The 25,485-nt window shown below is 36.8% G+C and overlaps 1 protein-coding gene across 2 annotated transcripts in view; it reads right to left on the reverse strand.

Annotated features, from left to right (window-relative positions):
• FAM135B (family with sequence similarity 135 member B) overlaps positions 1-25,485 on the reverse strand; it is a 321,857-nt gene that overhangs the window by 53,888 nt on the left and 242,484 nt on the right. For both annotated transcript variants that reach the window (XM_020967062.2, XM_020967061.2), the window contains 2 exons: positions 7,418-7,571; positions 2,298-2,347 (listed from right to left, as the gene is read on the reverse strand). In XM_020967062.2, the coding sequence (XP_020822721.1) occupies positions 2,298-2,347; positions 7,418-7,571 (204 nt within the window). The remainder of the gene's footprint in view (positions 1-2,297; positions 2,348-7,417; positions 7,572-25,485) is intronic.

A 25,485-nucleotide genomic window follows, 5' to 3' on the forward strand; every position in this document is an offset into this window, starting at 1 on the left:
AATATAATTCCATCATTTGTCAGATAATGAAACTCTGACCCAGAAAGGGTATCTTTTACAGGATTCTCAACTTTCCCTTTAGTATTGCACCCTGATAACTGACCTTTCCAGTTAAAACCCTCACCAATCCAAGCACATTGCAGTACCCAGGCATCTAACTGATAGAGAATGAATTATAAAGTGAACTCTTGTTTTCTTCCTGTTTCCATTTCTTTATTTTCTTTATTGGACAAAGAAAGCCCTTTCATCTACAAGTATCTGATTTCATCCTTGGAGATGACACTGTTGGATGCAGCAGGAAATACCCTCAGTTTGTGGGAGCTGTTACAGACTTATTCATTTGTCAGCCACTGCCTTTGGAAGTTCAGATGTATTGAATTGGAATGCTATTGTGTGTTTTAAATTGCTCAGGCTAAAAGCATTTCCAATTTCCAGAGATCAAAACATTGTAAGCAGCTTCTCTGAATGAAATTGAGTTGTTCCTACTGTCCCAAATACTGTGGGTGTCAGGTATGCATCATCTTTTATCTTGAAGTCAAGCTAAGTGCTTACAATGGTGACATGGTAGGGCTTCCAATGTTTGGGACCTAAAATGTCAATACTGATGGTAAGAGTTATGACAATAAAAGAGGAAATTTTAAAAAAAGAGGGCTCTGTTTGATTATATTTTAGCATTATTATCAGTGTAAGTCAATAGTAATAGTACGAATAATTAGCATTTATGTAACTCTTTAAGGTCTGAAAAGAACTTTGCATTTGTTATCTTGTTTTATCCACACAACTCTCCAAAATAGGTGCTATGATTCTCCTCACTTTACAGATTAGCAAACTGAAGCAGACAGCAGTTAAGTGACTTGCTCAGGATCACACACCTATTAAGTATCTGAGTGTGGTTTGAAGTCAGGTCTTCTTGACTCCAAGTCCAGCACTTAGTAGTGCAATTTGGAAGCCAAAAGAGCCAATGAGATTTCAGGCTGCATTAAAAGAAGTATCATATCTGTTTGATAGTTATAATGTACACCACCATGGTCAGATAATACTTGGAATACTGTGTTTATTTCTGGACCGTACATTTTAGGGAAGGTAGCAGCAGATTACAGCATTTCCAGAAGAAGGCTACAAGAATGGTGAAGGACTTGGAGATCATGTCGTATTGCAACTTATGCAAGAACTAGGGACATTTAGTCTAAAGAAGAGAATCTTCAAGGTACATATTACAGCTCTGTTGAATTATTTGAAGTGTTGGCATTTGTAACAGGTATTAGATTTTTTTGATTGGCCTCAGACAGCAGAACCAGCAGGCTTAATATGAAGAAAAATTTTTCCTAATGGTTAGGATTATCCAAAATGGAATGGGCTACATCAGAAGGTAGTGGGGTTCCCTGCTTGGTGTCTTCAAAGTCAAGTCAACAAACATATATTCATTTATTAAGTACGTAATAAGTGTCAGGTACTGTGCTAAACATTGAAGATTTTTAAAAAAGCAAATCAATGTGTACACATACACATATACATATATATTCCCATTGTATATGCAGGGATATATATATATATACACACATACATATATATACATACACACACAAATGTACATACATATATATTACATATTATCTATCATTTATCACAATAGTGTATTATATATAATATATTATTATATTAATATATTATATTTGTATATTTACCCACACAATACACCCTTGCCCTCAAGATAACCATTAGGTTACAGAGGAAGTTCTTGTTCAGGTATGGGCTGGACTTTATAGTCCTTGAGATAGAGTGATTCTTAGAAAAAGTTCTGTGTTCCAGCAACTTTCCTAAATCTTGACTGCATATAGATAAATTATAATTACACACTTTCTTTTTCATGCAGTTAACATGTGTGTGTGTGTGTGTGTGTGTGTGTGTGTGTGTATGCGTGTATTTCTATTAAAACTCCCCTATTACAAAAACGAGGACTTGGATATTCCCCAATGTCCAGTGCATCTTACTCAGAAATATATATATACATACATACACACACATGCATATATACACATACACGTATACGCATATATACATATACATACATATAATATACATATATACTGAAACAGTGTGGATTGACTGAATGTGGAGGGATAATTCTCAGTTTTAGGTCAAATATGACATTTCACAGTCTTTTTTTACCTCTCCCTCTTGTTTGTGTTCCCTTCTTTCTGACCTCAGTACCGAACACAAGACCGTGACTTGACTTCCCAATATATCTATTGCCACACAACATTAAGGAAATTCAATACATCCAACTCACTCATTACCTGTAACTCTGAACACAGGAGAGATAATGTTTCTTCAACAGCAAGTTTCTCTATGGGAGGAAAAACAAAGGCAGAAAATGAAACTGAGGTCAAAAGTAAAATTGAAGAGTTATTAATTAAACTGAAGAGGCTAAAATACAGGGCCTTTCATCTGTCCATCAAAATATCCCTATTCAACTCTCAGTTCCCAAACTCTGATTTAAAATAAAAAAAAAAACTCCGAGTTGTAAGAACTCCACAGAGATCAGAGAGATCCACCACCTCATTTTCTCATCCTGAAAAGTAAGTCCCGAAGAAGTAACCTGATGCATACAGCAAGGCTGCTAAGGAGCTAGGATTTGAAACCCATGTTTATTGATTCCTAGTCCAATGCAGTTACCACCTAGGCTGTGCCTGTGTGGGGAGCTGAATCTAGTCATGTTACAACCATAATAACCAGAGAGCTAAAATAGTGTATGTGACAGAAAACTGTCTTTGGAAACAGAAAAAGGTGGTTGATTCAAGTCTAGTCTGTGGCACATGCTGCCCCTTTGACACTGGATGAGTCAATCAACTTAGCATCTCCCTCAAACTAAATATAAGCCTATAAGGTGCTGATTAGCAATGGTGGAAGGTGGTTCCTTACTGGGAGAACAAAGGTTTTAACCCCCAAATAATATAAATTCTTATGAAAATTGTGATGCCTTGGGACATGGATTAATTACTTGACCAAGACCTTAGTTGTGGATCTACAATTTATAGAATTTAACAAGAAAAAAAAAACCCTTAAGTATCCTGGGAATAAGTTTAGACACTTTTTCAATAGCCACCTTGATCCCAAGATTAGAAACCAAGCTGTTGGACCTTCCTCCTTTTACTGTCTTAGAACCATAATCTAATCAATGTTGTTGTTGTTGTTTGGTTGTGTCTGACTCTTCATGACCCCATTTGGGGTTTTCTTGGAGTGGTTTGTCATTTCTTTCTCTAGCTCATTTTATAGACGAGGAAACTGAAGCAAGTAGGTTTAATTGACTTGCCCAGGGTCACACAGCTAGTAAGTATTTGAGGCCAGTTTGAACTCAGGAAGAGGAGTACTTCTGACCTAGGAAGGTTCACCCTTCCTGGGGCACCTGGTATCTTCTCACTTCTGGGGGATCAAAGTATTAATGACATACAGTGTAGACACCCAATTGGCATAGCCCACTGCAGCTGCTAGCTTCAGCCTCCTTGGTAATTGAGAATATAAGAGTGGGCCACCACACCTAGCAATCTTATGTGATCTTAATATTTTCATGAAGACCAACTTCTCAGTACAGGTTTTAAGAATACATTTTATTCTACTAAACTAAAAAAAAAAGTTAATAGCAATCAACAGATAACAAAAACTTTTGTGTACTATGAATGTTAAACAATATTTATTAAATGCCTATGTGCCAGGGACCATGCTAAGTACTTGGAGTCTGAAGACAAACATGAGAAAGTTCCTTTACTCAAGGTACTTACATCCTATTGGCAGAAAACATGTACACAGAAAATTAAATACAAAACATATGGGAAGTTGACACAAAATGATTTTTGGGGGAAAGGTCAATAGCAATTTGATCCAGGATTCTCTTCCTGTAGAAGGTCAGAGCTGAGCTGATCATTCAAGGAAGCCAAGGATTCCTTAGGACTGATTTGATAGTGCTTTCCAAGTAAGCAGGTGAAGAGATGAGTGCCAAGTTAGAAGATATTACAGTACTTCAGCTGACAGGGGATTAAGGATTGAACTAGTATAGTAGGCACACAAAGGGTAAAAAGTAAACAGATGTGAGATACATTGTGGAGATATAAAGGATTCAGTATGAAGGGTGAGGGAGAAGCAAGAGTTGAGAATGTACTCCAAGTACAAACCTGGGTGACCAGAAGAATAGCGGTGTCCTCAACAGAAATATGAGTTAGCTAGATGGCACAACAAATACAATGCTGAGCCTGGAGGTAGGAAGCTTTAAATTTAAATCCAGCCTCAGACACTTACTAGGTATGTGACCTGGGTAAGTCACTTAACCTTATTTGGCTTAGTTTCCTCATCTGTAAAATGAGCCAGAGAAGATAGTGGCAAACCATTCCAGTATCTTTGCCAAGGAAATCCCAGATGGGGTCACAGAGAATCTAACACTAATGAAACAACTGAACAACAACAATAATAGAAATAGGGAAGTTAGGAAGAGAGGCTCGTTTAGAGAAAATAAAAATGAATTATACTTCAGACAAGTTGTTTTTGAGAAGTCCAATGGACATCCAGTTAGAACTGCCCAACAGGAAGTTGGCCACATAGGACTCGAGTTCAAGAGAGAGACTGGGACAGGACACAGAGACCTGATAATTGTCTGTATAAAGGTGAAGCAATGGGAGCAGATGAGATCATTGAGATAGGAAGAGTTGTTTAAAAAAGGCAAGGTCAGAGCCCTGGGTTACACCCACACAAAGGGGGTAGAAAATGGATAATAATCCATCAAAAAAAGATGGAGGAATGAGACAAGATAGGGAAGAGTAGAGAAAGAGAACAGGCACGCATGCGCACATACACACACACACACATACACACACACACATCCAGGGAGGAAAAGTTACGTAGAAGGAAGGCATGGTCATTATCAATCTTAGTCTTAATCAAAATTGCAAATTAAGTTTTTTTCATTAAGTTAATAAGGACTCTTTCTACACGTATTTGGTCAATCATGAGACTGCAGAGATATGTCCTGTGATAGAAAATTATTTACAAAAGCCTGTCTGTGAGAGGGACGAAGGTGATGTGTGGTGAAGAATGCTGCACCAATCACAGACCTATCCTCTCCAAGCTAAACATTGGCAATCAACCAAAGTAGTAGGCCCCAAGGCAAGATGACTAAAAGAAATAAGTCATCTTGTGACAATGGGGGGGGGAGATTTTCTTAATCACTGCCAGCAAGATTCTTGTCTGAGTCCTCCTTAATAGGTTGATCCTTCACTTGGAAGATGGCCATCTACTCAAGAGCCAGGGTGGCTTCCAAAAGGGCTGAGGAATGGTATTTGCTGCCCAACACCTCCAGGAGATGAGGTCTGTACAAAACATCTGACCAAGGCCTTTGATACTGTCAGTTGTGAGGTCTTGTGGAAGATGATGGTAAAATTTGGTTGCCTGGAGAAGTTCATCAGTTTTGTATGCCAACTCCATGATGACATGCTTGCATGGTTTCCGGATAATGAAAGATGCTCTCACTGTTTCCCACCCACCAATGGAGTGAAGCAGCGCTATGTGCATAGTCCTATGATTTTTAGCAGGATATATTCAGTGATGTTGCCCAACTCCTTCAATAAGGATATCAAGATCAGCTATTGCACTGATGATACATTATTTAACTTGAAAAGGCTATAAGCCAAGTCTAAAGTGGAGGGAAGGTGGTGCACAACTTTTTGCTCACAATATTTGTGCAGTTGATGCAGCCTCTGAGACTGAGATACAACAAAATATAATCAACTGTCGCTTGTGCTAATTTTGGCCTGACAACACCAAGAAAACACAGGTTCTCTACCAGCCAGCACTGCACCATCCACACATGGAACCATCAGAGGTAGGAAACAAGGTATGTAGAGAGATAGAAGGGGGAATATATTGACAAACACTTGCATAGTCTTGGGGAATTCATAACTCAGTGGCTTTGTACCACTTGGGCCAGTCTCTGAAAGTCTAATTTGGTCTATGAACCTATGATTCTATACCTGCATTGGTGGAGGGATTCTGATAATGTCATAGATGCTTGAAGAAGAACTGAAGTAATATTTTCTACCACCTATATCACAGGATTGGAGTGGGGATCAAATCAAATGAGGTATGTATAAAGTGGTACATAATCATAAGCACTCTAAGAGACCATTTACTCTTATTTATGGTGTCGTTATTCCTTTTTACAGAATCAAAGCATTTTAGAGTTGGAAAGGATTTTTTAAAAGTCACCTAGTCCAAACCATGAAGAGTTTCAATGGAAGGGGACCTACTACCTACTATGACAGTTCATTTGATTTTGGGGTAGTTCAGATTGTTGGAAAGTTTAATTTTTACCCCTTATATCAAGGATAAACTTATCTTTTTGCAAAATTCATCTATTGACCTTGAAAGAGGTCAAATCCCTCTTCTATGTGATAATTTGTAAATTTGAAAATGCTTGAAGCCAGCTATCATGTTCCCTTTGAGGAGTCTCTTCTCCAGGCTAAACATTCTCAGTTACTTCAACTGATACCCATATGGCCTAACCTCAAGTGTCCTTTTCACTCTGGTTGTCCTCTTTTGAGTTCTCTTCAGTTTATGAATATTCTCCCCAACATGTGCCATTGAGAACTGAACATGATAATAAGACTGTGGTTTGAACAGGGCATTGCAGACTTGCTACTTGGTGGGGCTAAGATACATAACAGCTGAGTTAAGCTGTGAACCTAACTCCTTTTCCCTCTCCACAGACTGAGCTGGTGGAGGATAGAATTTTGTCTTTTTTTTTTTATTGCTAAACCTTTAAAGTAAATATTGAATTGTAAAAAGCTAACCTGTTAAGTGGTTAAATGCAACCTGGGTGCTTGGATCCCTAAAAGTAGAAGGGACAAAATTGGTAGAGGCTTGAGCAAAGGCAGAAATTGGAGACTCATCCCAATCCAGAGAGCCCTAGGGGAGAAATGAATTGTAAAACTGGCCTCAAGCAATCACTGTTACACTGTGACATAGGCCAGGACTGACTTTCTTTCTACCTTCCAAAAACCATCATGTTCATTAGACACTGTGTAACAACTACTATAGGTTTTTTTTTAAATTTTCCCCATTTTTGTTCAATAACTGAATTTTGATGTGAACAAACGTATTTTTTCTTGTTAAAGAATAATACACAAGAGAATGACATGAACAAATCATTACATAAAACATAAAATATAAAGAGAATGATTGTGAATAAATACCAAGTATACTTTAAGATATAATGCATTCCCTTTTTCTTTACCTGTGTTAAGTTCTTTCTTGTTTTTCCTTCCTTAATATCATAAAATAGAGCCTTCTTATTAAATATCAGACCTGTGAGCCAACCAAAAATCCTCACACTATAGTGATGGTTGGTGAGTAGAAATACAAGTTTACTTACCCAGCTTCATTCGTGGGAAATCTGGGATATCCTTCATGAGGATGAGGAAGTAAACATACAGTTCTTGGTATGTGTTCAAAAGCAGGTGACATAAGTTCCGGTGCCATTTATATGCGTGTTGCATACAGTTCTCAGAGGGTGTATAAAAGCTTCCCTGTAGAAGAGAAAGGGGACATCTTCAGTAGACCGAATGACATAGCACAGCTCTCTCTGTAGGACAGAATTTTTCTTTGAAGTTTCCATTTGGATCAACAACACAACTTTTCTCAAGTTTCTGCTACAGTGCCCTGATGGAGTGCAGAGTAAGTGGGTACCAAATTAAATTTTATAAGATAGCTCCCCTGCCCTCAAGGAACATTATCATTATCATCATCATTTCCACCACAAATATACATATATATATATAGCGCTAGTATTTCTACAGCACAAAGCATTTTGCAAAGTGCTCAGTAAACATTATTTCACTTAATCACCACAATAACCACAGGAGGTAGGTGTTGTTATTATCCTCATTTTGTAGATTAGGATACTGAAGCAGACAGAGGTTAAGTGAATTGGTGAGGGTTACACAGCTAGTAAGTATCTGAGACCAGGTCTTCTTGATTCCAGGAAGGTCTATTCACCATGTCACCAAGAGCTGCCTCTGAGCTTCGATGGAAACTTAGAATGACATTTAAGATAATATGCAACATTTTAAGGACATGGGTGAGGTACAAGGTGCTCTGTAAGGTCTAAGAAGGAAAGAACATTTTTGACTAGGGGTTATGAAGGAGTAGCTTTTAGTCATGGTTAAGAAAGATGAACATGATTTCATCCAGAAACAGAATGACATTTCAGGAACAGGAGAAAGCAACTGCAAAAATGAAGAGATGGTTAAATCTGGGATATGTTTAAGAGAAGATGTAGAGTATCCTTTGAAGCAGAGTAGAGTGAAAGATGCCCTATATATAGGGAAGTACCATACTGAAGACCTTAAATGACAGGGGAAACCATTACAACGTTATACTCTTAGCAGGTGCAGTCGTTAAAAATCTGTGAATGTTGAGAACTGACTGTACACGTAGACAAAGACTTTCTATCTATTAAAGGCTGGGGGACATAGGTCAGGACTGACTTTCTTTCTTCCTTCCCAAAACCATCATGTTCACGAGGCACTGTGTAACAACTGCTATAGTCTGTTTTTTTTTTAATTCCCCCCCTTTTTTTTTCAATAACTGAATTTTGATGTGAGCAAATGTATTTTTTCTTGTTAAAGAATAATACACAAGAGAATGACGTGAACAAATCATTGCATAAAAGCAATTCCCCTGAAGGCACGTGTGAAACTAATTGGAGATTAGAGCAATAATTAGAATACAGTAGTTCAGGCATATAGTAACAATGGCTTATGTATATCAGAGTATTTACCGGCATGTACTGAAAAGGGAGGTTGCTAATTGTCTTGAAGACCCTTAAAAAGATGATGAAGTAATTTGGTTAGTTTTTCTTCCTTTTTCTTGGCTTTCCTTACCTTTCTGCTCAACTTATCAGAATAAATGAAATCAAACCAAACCCTGGCCCCTCTCTGAGGACAGACAAACAGAAGCAACATGTCAAGCTTCTCACAAGCAAGTAAGACATAAGCCAAAACTAAAATGGATAGCCTATTAGTAAAGTGCTTTTATTGCACTATTGTCAATTCTATTTTCCTCAAGTGCCATTTGATAGGGCTTTATAGTTCTTTATTCCGGCCCCTGGTGCCAGTGGATAATTCTATTTCCATTTCACCTTCAGCTCACCCTGAAGATGCTTAGGGATATAACTGAGAGGATATAGAATCTATGAAACCAGCAATTGAGTTTGACTTTTAACATCAGCCTCTGGTACTGGGTGCTTTTCCAAGGAAAGTTTAAAGCAGTAGCTAATCAAATACATTTGTGGGGAAGGTGAAAAGATAAAGCAAATGGAGGTAGAAAAAGGAAAATGTTGAAACATTTTTTTAAGGAGATAACTTCTCCTTCCCTAATTAAATATTAATAACATTATCAACCTCACTATACTCATCATTATTATCATTATTATTATTATTATCATTATTATTACCAACAGATACATGATTTCTTAGAAATTCTAGTTAAAAAAAAGCTTCTCGAAATGCAAATCAGCAAGATGCATAAATAGAGAATGTCATACATATAGGACAGATATGCAGGAGAAAGATACCTCAGTAAAACCAATGAAATGGTTCTCATACTATACATACATGTTATTTTCCAAAGTGCTTTCCCGCTCCAACCTTCTATTCTCTATATCCTGGGATTTTATGTTCTAAAGTTTCTTCCTGCCCTTACATTCTAGTGTTCTATATTCTAACATTCTATGCTCTAAGGTTCCTTCCAACTCAGAGGAACCCATAAATATCAAATTAGAATTTCACGAGTTTCATGGAAATAGTTCAGTGACTCTCTTCAGCACAATAGCGCAGAATCTTAACAACTAACCCTTTCAGCTTGTCCTGACATAATACATTAAGCAACAAAAAAGAGAAGTCGAGAGGAGAAAAAGGGACTTTAGACTATACAAGCATTAGCTGACCACACTAAAATGTATGGACTGACTCAGATTTAACTGTGCATGTGAACATAATAGTCATAGGCTAAAATTATGTGAAGTCCTTCTATATCGTTTTGAAACCAATTTTGGTCCAAGTAAGAATCAGATATTCTGATCAGGATCTATAAAATCAGATCAGGTTCTCAATTTTATTTGATTCCATAAATACTTTTTGAGTGCCTTCTCTGTGGATAGTACAAGTTTGGAAGTGATACACTTCTTGGCTGAAACACAAATCCACATTAAGGGATTGCCTTGATATTCCTTAAATCCTGTGTTAAGGAACTCAGTAGCTTCCAGGAGACCAGTCATTAGAAACACTGAAATTTATTTTATATAATGAAGATACAGCTTATACCTGTATTCTATATGGTATATAGCATGTGTTTACATATGGAGATTCACATATACACATAAAGAATCACATAATTATAGGAGTTAGAGCTAGATTATGAGATCTAGAACTTGATAATCAACTCACTGAATGATTTCAGTTGACATATGAGCTTGCCAAGATCCGGAGAGATTGCACAACTTGCTCAAAGTGGCTCATGAAGATTGTAATGAATTGTGATTTAAACTGGACCCCCAGACTGAATCCAATGAATGTTCTTTCCATTGTCACCCTGTGTTTGACTACAGCTGGATAGACAGTGTGGAAGAATGGAAAGAACACTGGACTAAGAAGAGGGTTCAGATTGTGGAGCTAGGGAAGGGTAGGGAAAATGTACTTATTAAGCATCTATTATATCCCAGCTACTATCATGATAAAAAGTAGGTGCATTTTACAGCTGAGGAAACTGAGACAGAAGGGAGGGAGGGAGGGAATAAGCATTTATATAATGCCCACTATGGGCCAGGTAATGTGCAAAATACTTTACAAATTTTATCACATTTTACTATCACAAAACCCTGAGAGGGAGGTACTCTTATTATCATCATTTATAGGTGAGAAAACTGAGGCAGAAAGATGTTCAGTGACTTATCAAGGGCAACATACAATTTAAGTGCCCAAGTATTTCAAAGGTAAGTGTGAAAATCTGTACTTCCCATGTGTTACTATCCACTGAAGACTCTGAGCATGTTAATTCATTCAACTTGACTCAGTAGGGTGGAAAGGGGAAAAAAATCAGTATATATATATATATATATATATATATATATATATATATATATATATATATATATATATATATATATTCATATCTATCATCCTAGAAACATATATATGCATATAAATACATATGCATGCAGAAATATATTATGTTTACAAATAGGAACATAAACTATGCACATATATTACACACAAATGAACACACTGGGCAGTCATTTATGTATTTGTGTCCATTGTAAATATGTATATGTGTACATGCACATGTATGCATATGCATGTGTGTATATTATATATTATATTGTAGAGTCATTTTATCTCTCTGAGGCTCAGGCTCCTCATCTACGAAATGATGATGATCATGTCTGTAGACCAATCAGCACAGGGCTGCCCTGAGGATCCAATGAAATGATGTATGTAAAGTGTTTTTTTTTTTAAATCATGAAAGCCCTATTATAAATGTGATATGTTATCATCATCATTATTGATAGTCTATAAGCCTTACACTGGAAATTTTTTAAACTATTATTATTTACTTTATAGAAATATCATAGTACAGCCAAAGAATGTTGGACCTGGAACTATGGTATCTGGGTTTGTTCTGGTCCTTTCTTTGGGATTTTGGACAATTCACTGCACCTCCTGAAGATGCAGTTTGCCCATCTGTAAAAAGTATAATAATGTTTGTACTACCTTCCTCAATAGATTATTGTGAAGAAGGATTTTTATCAACCACATTGTGCTATCAAAATAGGAGCTGTCATTACAATGTAAAGAATGTTGGATTTGGAGTCAGTCATGCTGTATTTCAATGTTGGTCCTGCCACTTTCTGACCTTGGGACCTTGAGTAAATAGTAGCCTTTCTTTCCATCTCTGTTGGCCCTTCTGCAAAATAATCATCTTCCTCTTCTTCTCCTTCTACTCTTCCTCTTTTTTTATCTTTTTTCTCCTCCTCCTTTTTCTCCTTCTGCTTATTCTCTTTTTCACATTATTATCATGACAATAATAATAACAATAGCTAGCATTTAAGTAGCTCTAAAACTTATGCAAAGCACTTTATCTATATTATATCAGGTAATTAGTTTTGCTGCCATTGGATTCAGGAAGACCTGAGTTCAAATGTGGCTTCAGATACTCTTACTAATTGCATGGCCTTGGGCAAATCATTTAACCCCTATTTGTCTCAGTTTCTTCATCTTTAAAATGGCGATAATAATAGCACCTATCTCCCAGGGTTTTTGTAAAGAACAAATGCGATAATAATTATAAAGTGCTCAGCACATAGTAAGTTCTACATAAATATTAGTTATAACAACTCTTATTATTATCTTATTCGATCCTCATAAATATTCTGTGAGATCAATGCTTTATTATTCTCATTTTACAGAAAAGAAAACTGAGGCCGAGAGAGGGTAAGCAACTTGCGCAGGGTAACACAGGTATTACATTTCAAAGAACAGATTCAAACTCAGGTCTTCGTGACTCTAAGTCTGGTGGTCTACCTAATAGGCCATCTATCAGCCTATGATCTCAAAGGTCCCTTCCATATTTAAAATTCTGTGTTATAATTCCTATGATATTTATCCGATGATAATATTCTACCTTTGCTGTCCCCTTCTCATTCCTCTGACTAAAACACGCTTGCTAACTTTCTTGTGTTAGCTCTAAGAGACTCTTCAGCAAAGCTATTTCCTCCAAAGAGTGAAATAGGAGGATCCACGGGGAATTGCATACAATATTTCGGGGGAAACCATCACATTACATTCAAATAACATCGGCTGTGTACTGGACATTTTGCTAGGAATGAGGAACACAAGTGCTTTAGATAACAGACATCATATAATTGCTTCCTGTACCACCCACCACCTGAAATAGGAATATATTCATCACAGTATTGCAGGTCACACATAGAAACAGAAAGATAGATAATGTGTATGTATATGTGCATGTACATGCATGTATACAGGTGCACGTGCATTTTATGTATGTGTATGTATATTTATGTGTGCACATATATGTATGTCTGTCTGTCTACATGTTTATGTTTGCGTGTTTTCTTTTGGAGAGGTGGGTTCTGAGTGGGCGTAAGGCAGATAGGCTATCACTACCCACAATGTCCAGAATAAATCCTTGGGGTTCCCTCCTTCCTCCTTTTTCAGTATTTGAAGGATTGTCAATGAGGAAAAGGATTAGACTTGTTCTGCTGAACTTCCAAGTTCAGAAGAGGGCAGCATGGATAGAAGCTGCAGAGTGAAACTTCCTAATAATCAGGGCTTGTGCATCATACAATGGGCTGCCTTATGAGGAAGTCTTTAGGTAGAGACCACACAATCATTTGTCAGGGAAGCTGAATAGGGCTAGTAAATCACAGGGGGACAGGAAGGATATAAGCATTGATTCATAGGAGAAAATAGCTAAGAAAAAGGAGACTAATAAAAGTCATGGTTTCAGATATCTTTACACAAATATTCAAAGAATGGTGAATAAATGAAGCAAAGTAGAGTTCTTAACATATAGAGGTAAGTTTGATCTCGGAAGTAGACATGATGATAAGTGATTCATGATGAAAATACGGTCTTAAAAGTGTATATCTTTCATAAGAAAGAGATTAGAAGAAGAAAAATAGCACTTAAGAAATATTATATTTCAAGATAATAAACTCAAATAATGGCATCTGTGAACCAGAGTTGGAAAATATGAGGGTGAGGAGTAATAAAGGGAGAATAGATATACTATTTTAGTGAGAGTTCAATATAGACAGTACTGCTATAAGAAGGTAATGCTTGGAAAATGCCAGAAGCAGATCACAAAACTGACATAGATAAGGGTTATAGTAGGTAGGGGCACTAATTATTTGGACATCTGCTGGATTTTTTTTTGATTATTCATTTATTTGCTCCAAAAAAATGATTAGATAAATGCTTTCTTTGTTTTAATGAAGGGAATGGAATATAGCATATACTGAAGGAAGTTTGTCTGGATTGTAAAGAGCTTAAAGGACAGTCATGTTCAATAAGGATGGAAAGGCAGGTTGAGGATAGGTTGTGATGCGCTTTAAATGCCCTACTGAAAAGTATGTCACCGGACCAAAACTGCTGACAGTGGTCCCAAAGCTCTGCTAGGTCTTATAAAGGTAAAAGACTGAGTAGAGGACAGACTTGGCAATAAACTAAATCTATGCCATAGAATGACCAGCCTAGCTAAGTTGTAAGAGGTTCACTACCAGAAGGTTGACCATCATGTTATATAACCATTAACCATGCTAATTCAAGCAAGTTGTGATCTATATTGTTGGAAAGAATTCTCATGACAATATAGTCATGTGTATGTATTTCCTGCCGGAGAGATCTCATATTAAGATATTTCTTATATTCAGAAGTAGCCTATATTCAAATGAATAGAATATACAGCAGCATACTATAATATGTGGAATGTAGACTTGTGGTCTACATTCAAAACATGTGGTTTTGAACCCTAGCTCTGCCTGTTGCTAGCTTTATGATCTTGGGCAAACTATTTTACCTGCCTCAGTAACTCTTTCTAAAATGAGGGGACTGGATGACTTCTAAAGTCCCTTTTACCTCTAAATCTAAGATCCCACATCATTGTGTATTTATTCAATATAATACTGAATTGGGTTAATTTTTCTCATTCAAGAATAGACTAATATATGTATTAAAACAATGCTAATATGTTTCAGTCTGAGTTTCCAATAGCATTCAAAGTATACAGCCAGTGGTAGATTATTACTGAGCCAGCCACACTCTAGACTGGCCATCTGGGTCATCAACTGACATATATAAGCTAAATGACTGCCTGGAGTTAAGGTTATACAGTCTATGAACATAGAAAAGACTGGAATAAAACTCATGACCTGAGTACTACTAATACAATACACTAACCAAGTAGGCTAACCAGGCCTCGACCTGCTTTTGCTATATCTGCTAGTGCTCTATAGATAATAGACCTTCAAAGATATCATATTCACCAAGAAACTTATTCACCAAAATAGGCATTGTCTGATCCTGACCTCCTTCCACTGAATCAGCCCCTTTAAGATGATCCTGGCTGTGTGGCCATCACACAAGAATTCAATGAAGCCATCCTGAAGCAAAGAAACCTGTTGATTTCCCAGTAGTTTCTAAAGTGCTCTGTGTATGTCATGCAATTATAGAATGTCAGAGTTGAAAGGGTCCACATGAATCAAATTTTATGTATTTCACAGAATCACTGAATGTTAAGAGTGAGAACAGATGTCAAAGATCAAGTCCCCCATGAGAATCTCACCCTCACAGAAAGTCCAAGTTGGAAAAGTAATCAAAGATGTTCTTGTCCGAATCTTTCATTTTGCAGTTGAGATAACTGAGGCCAGAAGTTAAGGAGCTTGCCTATGGCCATACAATTATTAAGTGATTCGAACCAAGATTATAGCCTAAGTCAGGGGTGGGGAACCTGAGGCCTCAAGGCCACTTGTGGGCCTGTAGGTTCTCAAGTGCAGCCCTTTGACTGAATCTAGACTTCACAGAACAAATTTGTTCTTCTGACTCCAAGTCCTATGTGTAAATTTTCTGGTATTTCTATTGTCTTTTTCTCCTCTCTCTTTAAGCTGCTCTATATAGCCTTTTGACTACATACTCCCTGACCTTATTTTGTCTGACAGCTTTCATAGAACCTGGCTTTTTCTCTCCATCCATTTAACATTGACCACCCAATGGGATATGACAAATGTGTACATCCATGTACCCTTGATCCTTTCCATCTTGTTGCTGCCCCTCCAAAAAAAAAAAAGCCACAAACACTCGTACAAGGATTCTCAGAAAATCCCATCCTGGTACGTACCATATAAGTATAAAAGGGGAAAAAAAGGAGAGAACTTTTGAGTTCTAGAACTTTTGAAAACAAAGTCATGGCACGCCTGTTTTATGGTGTTCTTGCTTCCCATTCCTACGTGGAGAGTCAGGTAGTCATAGAATTTTTCAGCTGGGGAGATTCTTGAATTCTTTTCCCCTCTCATTGAACAAATAAAGAAATGGAAGACAGGAGCAGCATTTACATTATTGTAAATGCTATTAAATTAAAACACCTCTGAGGTTTCACCTCACTGTCAAAGATGACAAAAGATTGAAAGAGTTAACACTGCAGTGGTTGTGCACAGATAAGCTCATTAATGCAATTTGGAGGGAGTGATGAATTGGCTAAAAGCATTCTGTAAAGCAATCTGGAATATGCAAAGAAGGTAATTTAAATGTCCAGACTCTTTGGCATCTACTCCAAGGAGGTAATGATGAAAACAAAGATTCCATATGCAGCAACATATTTATAGTAGCACTTTTTTGTGATAGCAAAGAGCTGGAAATGAAGTGGGTGTCCATTGACTGAGGAATGGCTACACAAATAGTGGTACATGAATATTACTATGCTGTAAAAATAGATGAATATGATCAGTACAGAGAAAACTGATGCAAAGTAAACAGAAAGGGAAAAAAGTATATGTGTATGTGTGTGTGTATAATGACTGTAAATATAAATATTATATATATACATAAGATATATATAAAATATTTAATGACAATGGAAAGGGAAAAAAAACACAAAAACTGAAAATGAATTTTGTGAAATAATAATGACCAAGTGCTATCCCAATAAAGATATATGAGAAGACATTACCCACCACTCCTCTGCAGAAGTGGGAAATCATAGATCTGGGATATCTGATATAACATGGAATTTTTTAGATATGTTTAGATTTGTTTTTTTAACTTTTCTTCATAGTTTATTAGATTGGATGTTTGCCTAGGAGGAGACAGGATATGTAGTGAGAAAAACAGATGATATAAAAACATACCAAAAAAGCTATCTCTCTGTTTATTTGAAGTGATTGGTATGGTAGCAAAACCTCAGCTATCAGAATCATGAGAGCCCTTTAAATTTTCATATATTTATTTTTATGTGATATATCTCCCAGGTAGAATCTAAGCTCCTTGAGGGTATAGATTGTATCTCATTTTGGTTTTATATCCCCAGTGCCTAGCACAGTGCCATAGAGGACACTTAAGGTTTCTTTATTATTATTATTAGATTCAGTTAAATACCAGATAAGGGGTAAGGGAGAGCAGGCTGCTTACAGGAGAGGTAAAGCAATCCACATTAGAAACAGAGCTAGCCAAAGTTTCCATGCTATTAACAAATGGTTCTGGCCTATAAACAATTACGGAACTTGTAGGTTGGGCAAGCTAGGAAGATAGAGTCACAAAAAATATACAAACAAACCAAACCAAAATAACTCTTCCCTACTAGCTAGCACATTATTCTGCATACAGAGAGCACCTAAAAAAATGCATTGTTGTACAACATGCTCTCCCCGCTTAGATCCTTGCCCAGAAATTTACTGGAGTCACTCTCATTTCATGATGATATGTAACATTCAAGTTCTTTCTACGTCACAGAACTCTTAATTTGTTTATTGATGTGCTAAAATGGTAGTGATTTCTCCCACAAAGATCTGGGACTCAGGAAATGGACCAATTTCTAATATAATTAAGAGATCTTGTCATATTTAGGACTTTTTTATAGGAACTCAAGGGTAATTATGTAAGTTGATATATTAAGTCTGAATAATTCATAACTTATTATGTTAATAAATACCTCAATGCATACACTGCATAAAGTAGGGATAAATAGTTTAATTGCTAATAATCTGTTTGACTTCAGAGGGCTTTATTTACAACGCAGTAGAATCAGAAGGATACCATTGATTTCTTGCTATTCTTAGAAGAGTCCCTGAAATCAGTCCTCAAATGCAACTCTTTCAAACTTAACATGCCCAAAGCATATATAAATGTGTCCATGAATAAGGAAACAAAACAAAAATTAAATTAAAAAAATAAAGTGAGACAAAATATATTTCATCAGTATCATGTCTCACAAAATGAACAGTAATTATGGACAAGAACCCAAGATTGTCAGCCTTAGAATATTAATATTGGAAATTAAAACACATCTAAAAGGTTGTCAGGCTTTAAACTACAAGATTCGTTGTGCTCCCACCCTATAAGAGGAGAATGCCAGGACAATCAACTCCAGTATGCATTAGGGGATTCAAGGAGTAATCATATAAATTAATAGACATATCCTGATCCTTATAACTCCATCTGCTTTAGAATGATAGGAAATTCACATGATGATAGCGAGCATCTATAGAGAACCTATTGTGTTCCAGAAGGGCTACTAGCTGGCACAATGTATAGACATCCAGGTCTGGAGTCAGGAAGACTCATCTTTCTGAGTTCAAATCTGGCCTCAGACACTCACTTGTTGTATGACCTTGGGCAAGTCAGTTAGCCCTGTTTGCCTCAGTTTCCTCATCTGCAAAATGAGCCAGAGAAGGGAATGGCAAAAAGATACTCCAGTATCTTTGCCAAGAAAATGCCAAATGGGGTCACAACATGGTGGAAACACTCAACAACACAAGGATAGCTTGCATAACAATAACTTCCAGTGGTACCATTTATGAAGTCTTTTCTTCCCAGGTCTGTGAAGTCGGGGGTGCAAATAAGATCCTTCTCGTTTTATAAATGAATGGGATTCAGAGGAGTACGTTATGTATCTTGATCATGGTAAGACAGCTCCTATGTAACACAGCCAGGGTACAGGTCTAAGACTCTCTAATTCCAACTCTTTCCATTACGATTTTTAAGTCTCTGAAATCTTCCTCTTCTGCCTTTTGTCCTCCACACTAATCCTGGCATAAACCAGGTTTATTCTGGATTCTGCATCTTTATGCATGACATCACCCAGATTTAGAATGCCTTCCCACTTGCTCCATGTTGTATCTACATCATCCTCAAAACAGCAAGGAAGACTGGGATAAATACAAACTGTTCTGGGCTTGAATTCGGGAGACCAGGGTTTGAATCTCAGTTCTCAGATTTACCACCTACATGACCTTAAAGAAATAATTCAACACCTTTTAGACCTACTTCAAAAAGTTTGCTCCTTCAAAGTACAGCTTTTGTCATTCTTTTATCTCTAGAATTTTGCATAGTGCTCGGTATGTAGTAGGTGCGTTATAACATTTGAGGATTGTTCTGAAAACTGAGGATAATGATTAACTAGCTAAGAGGATGATTGTGACGAAGCACTTTGTAAACTGTGAAGTACTACAGAAATGTGAGTCACTCTATGGATTATTTTTGGAAAGTACATTTGCAATGGCAAAACTCTTCTTCCTCCAAAGTTCCCTATTTCTACTGAGGGCACACCATGTTTCCTAGTCTACTAGGTTTGTTACCCCATAGTTATATTTGATTCCTCCCTCTTTCTCACTCTCTCCATCACTACCCCCATATCCAGTAAGTTGTCAAATCATGTTGATTCCACCTCCACAGCATTTCTCACATTCAACCCCCTCTTCTTACTCATATGGCCACCACCCTAGTTCAGCCCTTCTTTACCAAGTATCCAGACTATTATGACATCTTCCTTAGTGGTTTCCCTACCTACAATCTGTCCCCACTTCAATATATCCTACCAAAAACAAAACAAAAACAAAGCAAAAAAAAAACATTCCTAAGACAGAAGTCTGTTCTCATCACTTTGCTGAGATAACTTTCCTAACTTCTTATTGTCTCCAGCATAAAAAATATAAACATCTTTAGCATTTAAGGAGCTATAAAACAGAGTACCTATCCTTATTTCCCTCCACTCCCCTTTACTCACTCTATTTTGGGCAATATGACAACAAGTTTTTCCCTGAACTTGAAACACCATCTTCTACTTCTACATATTCATACAGTTGTTCCCTATATCTGAAATGCATTCAAAATCACAAAATTAAAAGATTCTTTAGGGCCATCCACCATAGTCAAGACTAATTGTCCAAGATTCTGCATACAACAATCAAGTGAGACAAAAGATTGCAGAAATTTATTTTCCACATTTCTGGACTTCAAGGCTCAGATCACTACGATTGGACTCAGGAGAGAGATACAGTTGAAGATGATAGACAGATAGATAACAAAGAGGGAGAAAATGAATTGATGAAAGAATAAGTAAACAAATGAAGGATAAAAATTATAACCTGAAAGAATTTGCGAGCTCAAATTAAAGTACTTGGCACATTTATACATGGAAGTATGACTACTTCTTTGGGTAGTTGAGGCTGAGTGAAAATGCTGGTCTTCAGATTTGAGGAGGTTGATAAGTAGAGGCCAGCATATTCAAGGGGACCTCAGCACATATACAGCAACTCCCAAGAATGACAGCAGAAGTAGTAGCTATAGGGGAAATCTATGAAGCAGCTCCCACATGAAACTTAAGGTAGATATAAAATTGCACCAGGAAGGTATAAACAAAGTCTTATGGGGGCTACGAAAAGGACAATGGCATCTCTAATGGGGAAAATCAGGAAAGGCTTCACAGAACTGAATTTCATAGAATGAATAGGAATTGGACAGATGCAACTAGTAGACAGTAAACATTCCAAAAAGGAGAAAGTGGATGAGAGAAAATTCAGAAGACAGGGAAAAGATGGGCTGGTATAGTAAGTGGTAAAGATTTTAATTTACCTAGAGCATGGAATATTTCTATATTGTTCAGCCCACCTACTAGACTGTAAACATCACAGGGATATTCCCATCTTTTAACTGTTTGTCTTCCCTGATGTCCTAAATAGGGCTTTACATACAGTAGATAAAAATTATTTCTTAAGAATCTGAATTTAACTGAAATGAAGATAGTGACATGACTGAAACTTATCCCCATGTCATACAATGTTAAACTCTCTGGAGAAGGTGAGGGGATGAGGGTGACAGAGAGAACTCTGTTTTCTATTGATTTAAATCCCTAATAGTGCCTAGGCACTGGTCTGCAAGAAGTCAAAACAGGCTTAATTATTAATTCCAGGTTTCTGAAAGAATAACCGAGGCAATACAGACCATTTAAACTGGTTCCTGGAAGTGGATCTGAACAAGTTTAATTTTGCTTTCATAAATTCTCAGAATTTTAGAGCTAAACATGATCTTAAAAATCACCTATTGATAAAGTAGAAATAGTATTCATTGGAAAATCAGGTCTTGTATTTGTGTTTTCACTGTGATTTACTACTGTGACCTTGGGCAAGTCACTTGCCTTCTCTGAGGATCAGTTTCCTCATCTGTAAATAGAAGAGAGCAGACTAGGTAATTTTGAAAGTCTCAATGGCTCTATCATTCTGTGAAGCAAAATAGTTTACTGAAAATCACAGAGCTCATTAGTGGTAGAGCTGGGACTACTGCCCATTTCCATGTCTGTTTCATCGTATCACAATTGCTTTTCTCCCTTGTTACCTTTCTTTCTTATGTTTGTTATATTCCTCTAATAACTTGAGTATGTTATTTCTCAAAAACAAAAAAATGTATTTATCAAAGTGGTGAAGCAGAAAGCAATTGTTTTAATTAAGTCAGCTTAAGTTACTTCATGTTTCTACTGCAGAAGGCAAGGAATCAAGGTCCTTTAGTGAAAGGGCTGAATCCCTCTAAGTCAATTTTGAAAGTCACTAAAGAGATTTGGCACTCCCATTTCTGAGCAGTTTGCCTCCATCTATTCTGTATTAACAGCAAGCTCTAAACTCTGTGCAATGTTAAGCAATTTTGCTAACAGTTGGTAAATGGGACTCTTAATATTTAATCTAATTGAGAACAACATTATGTACTTCAAAATGAGCAAGTGATTATTTTCTCGAATTTTCATAAAACCTTAAAAAACCCATTTTTTTCAGCTAAATGTCTACATTTTTACAGGCCTGTCTTAAAGGAATGCAATCTTTAAAAATAATTAACCTACCTAATACTGCACATTTAATTGAGATTTATATATCTTTATGTAGCATTAGAGTTGGATGGGCTCTTAGATATTAAAATATAGAACATTAGGGCTTGAAAATACACTAGAATGTAAAAGATTAGAGGATTTTTGCCCCACGAATGGATGTTTAAAATATCAAATCACACAGAATTTTAGAGCTCAAAAGGTCCTTAGGATATCTGACCCCAATGCTCTGCCCTAGGCCCTCTTCTCTTCTCCTTCTATATTATCTCATTTGATAATGTCATCAGCTCCCATTGGTTCAGTTATTATCTCTTTGCAGACGCAGATGCTTTCCAGATCTGTATATTCAGTCCTAGGCTCTATAATGAGATAGAGTGCTATTTCACCAACTGTCTTTTTGAACAATATGAACTTGATGTCCCCAAAACATCTTAAACTCAACATATGCAAAACAGAACTTAATTACCTTTCTTATTACCTTATTACCTTTCTCCCCAAAAGTTTCCCTCTTCTGCACTTCCCCATTTGTACTGTCAAGAGCGCCACTATCCTGGCAGTCACCTACCCTCACGGTGTTCTCTACTTCTAACTCTCAGTCACCCCATGTATCCAATTCATCGCCAAAATGTGTCTTTCTTCCTTCACATGTCTCTTGCTTAAGTCCCTTTCTCTTCACTCATATAGGCCCAACCCTAGATCAGGTCCTTATTATCTTTCATCTGGGCTATTGCAATAGTTTTCAAATCTGTGTCCCTGCCTTAAATCTCTCCCTCACTCCAATCTATTTTCCACTTGGCTGTCAAAGTATTTTTCTTAAAGTGATCATGTTACTCTCCTGCTCAATAAGCTCCAATAGCTCCCTGTTGACCCCAGAATGAAATATTAAGTCCTCCATTCAGCATTAAAAGCTTTTTATAACCTTCCATCTTCGTACCTTTCATGCTGTATATTCTACTCCCTTCCAATTTACCAACTGTTGGCAAAATTGCTTAACACTGCACACAGTTTAGAGCATTGCTTTTAATACAGAATGGATGGAAGCAAACTACTTTAGAAATGGGAGTATCAAATCTCTTTAGTGACTTTAAAAATTGACTTAGATGGATCTAGCACATTCCCTAGAGGAGTGAAATTGCTCAAACTGTACATAGTATATGACTACGTGCATGTTTGTTAACTTGTTTTGCATTGTTTGAGAATGACAAATTCTAACTCAGGGATCAAGGAAGGCTTCATGTTAGAGGGAGCATTTAAGCACTTTAGGGGTAGGAAGAAATCCTATCAGGCAGAAGGAATGGTGTTAACAAATTCCGAGAGGGGGGAAAAAGCATTTAATAGGTTCAAGGGATAGAACAGATTCTAGTATGTTTGGAGTATGGAATACCTATGAAAGAAGGTGAGATAAGCCTGGAGATTTAAGTAAGGACATGGAAAGATTTGAATGCCAGGCAGGTAATCTTTGAGGAATTTTAGTAAGCAAGAAAGCTAATGTGGGATTAAGGATGGGCAAATGTTATTCTAGTTAAAAAAGAAACTGAGGAGAAGGTGGGTTCTTCTCCAAGCCAATGAGTTTGACATCTGTTTCTCATAAATTTCCAGAGTGGACTACTAAAGAGACAGTTTGGGGGCACCTCAAAAGGTGCATACTAGTGTCAAAAAAGCAACATAAGATAATTAGGAATCGATCTTTCCAGATTGTCCTCCTTTTCTTTCTTCCTTTTTTTTTCCTTCTGGGGGAACGGGACTGCGCACCTGTACTAGACAAATAAGGTAATGTTGTGGGTATGGTTTAGCTGGATTTCAGAAAAGCTTTTAAAAAATCTCTAAAGATAATCTTAGAGACAAAGTGGATAAATGTGAGATATGCAATACTATAGTAAGATGGATTCAGAATCTGCCTGAGGGCACCTCACAAAGATTTATTATGTGAAAAGAAATACATTAGGTGAGATTTTTTTAACTGAATGGATGGTGTGGAATTACTAAGGTGATGGAAGGCCATCACTATCAGTCTGAGTGATTCTTGATCCCAGAATCAGAAAGAATAGGCTGGGAAATCAGAGATCACTTTTAGAATTTCCTTAACATGAATGAAGTAAGTTTATATTATTCTCCAAAGCCAAAAAAAAAGTAAACAATGTACAGTTATGAGATCATAAGATCAAATATTTATAGCTAGAAGACACCTTAGATATAATCTAGTCCTATCCTCCATTTCATTAAGGAAGAAATTGAGACCAAGAGTGATTAAATGATTTCCCCAACATTACATAAGTAGTGAGTGACAGACAAGAATTAAACATAGGCCCCTGACTCCAAATCCAGCATTCTTACCAAATCATCTATTGTTTCCTAGTCAGAGACTAGTTGTGATTGTGATGCCTGAAACTTTTGGTTTCAGAGGCAGGGGTGAGCAACTTTCACCTTCTTGCCATCAAAAGAAAACTTGGGAGATTATTACATATCAATATGGCAAGGGTGATTCTATCAGTGCGATTACTCTCTTCACTGCTGAAAGCCCTCTAAACCTTAGAAAATAGTCTTCGAAAAATAAAGTGGCTGAATGGTTCATCCTGAAGACAACCTAATAATAATACTCCCTGAATTTGGCTAGGCCAGCCTTCCTGATGACACATATCACACTACCAGGTTTACTCCCAAAGCCTTTCTAAGTTGGGAAGATGGGCCAAAGTTTGTGCTTCACGGACAATGTTTTTGGTAGTCTATGTATATGTCTTTGGGAGTGCTACCTATGTATAAAGATAAGACATTAGAGGTGAAAATGATCATAGAATTTTGAACTCCAACTTCTTCATTTTACAGACTGGGAAACTAAGGCCTAGAAATGTTAAGAAATTTGTCTGAAGTCACTCAGCTCATAAGAATTATCAGAAGGCCTAGGTTCAAATTGCTAGTTTACTACTTATGAGCCATCTTGCTTGCTTCAACTCAATGTGGCTCCTGTCTTCATCCCTATCCTAGTATGCACGCACACACACACACACACACACACACACACACACACACACACACACACTTTCTAAAGATAAGAGCTATTTCTTTCTTTTGTCTTTGTGTCTCCAAAGACTTGCTTTACGAACACATTAAAAAAAATGCTTGATGAATTGAATTAAATGTTAACCTATGGAAGCAGAAAGTACAAACAATACAACCCATTTTACAGATGAGGAATCTGAGGTTCTAATTGGTGAAGTTCATTTGTCTTAAATTATCCAATTAGTAACACAGCAAAACACTGGAACATAGGTTTTCTGATCAAAACTCAGGAGCTGTCTACTATAGTACTCTGGCTGAACTTAATTTCATGCCAAGGAGGTAGAATGGATAATTTGGTTTCAATGATGAAATGCCTTTTAAATTATGATTGAAACAGTGTATCATAATGAATATAATGAAGGGGTTGGAGTGAGAAAGACTTCAAAATTTCATATCTTGCCTCCAACACTAACTAGTTCTAAGATCATTGGTAAATCACAGAACTTCAGTTTCCTCATCTGCAAATTAGGGACATAATAACCATAGTGTCTACCTTATAAG

This window comes from Phascolarctos cinereus, unplaced genomic scaffold (assembly GCF_003287225.1).
Source record: "Phascolarctos cinereus isolate Bilbo 61053 unplaced genomic scaffold, phaCin_HiC Scaffold_4;HRSCAF=312, whole genome shotgun sequence".
Lineage (NCBI taxonomy): Eukaryota > Metazoa > Chordata > Mammalia > Diprotodontia > Phascolarctidae > Phascolarctos > Phascolarctos cinereus.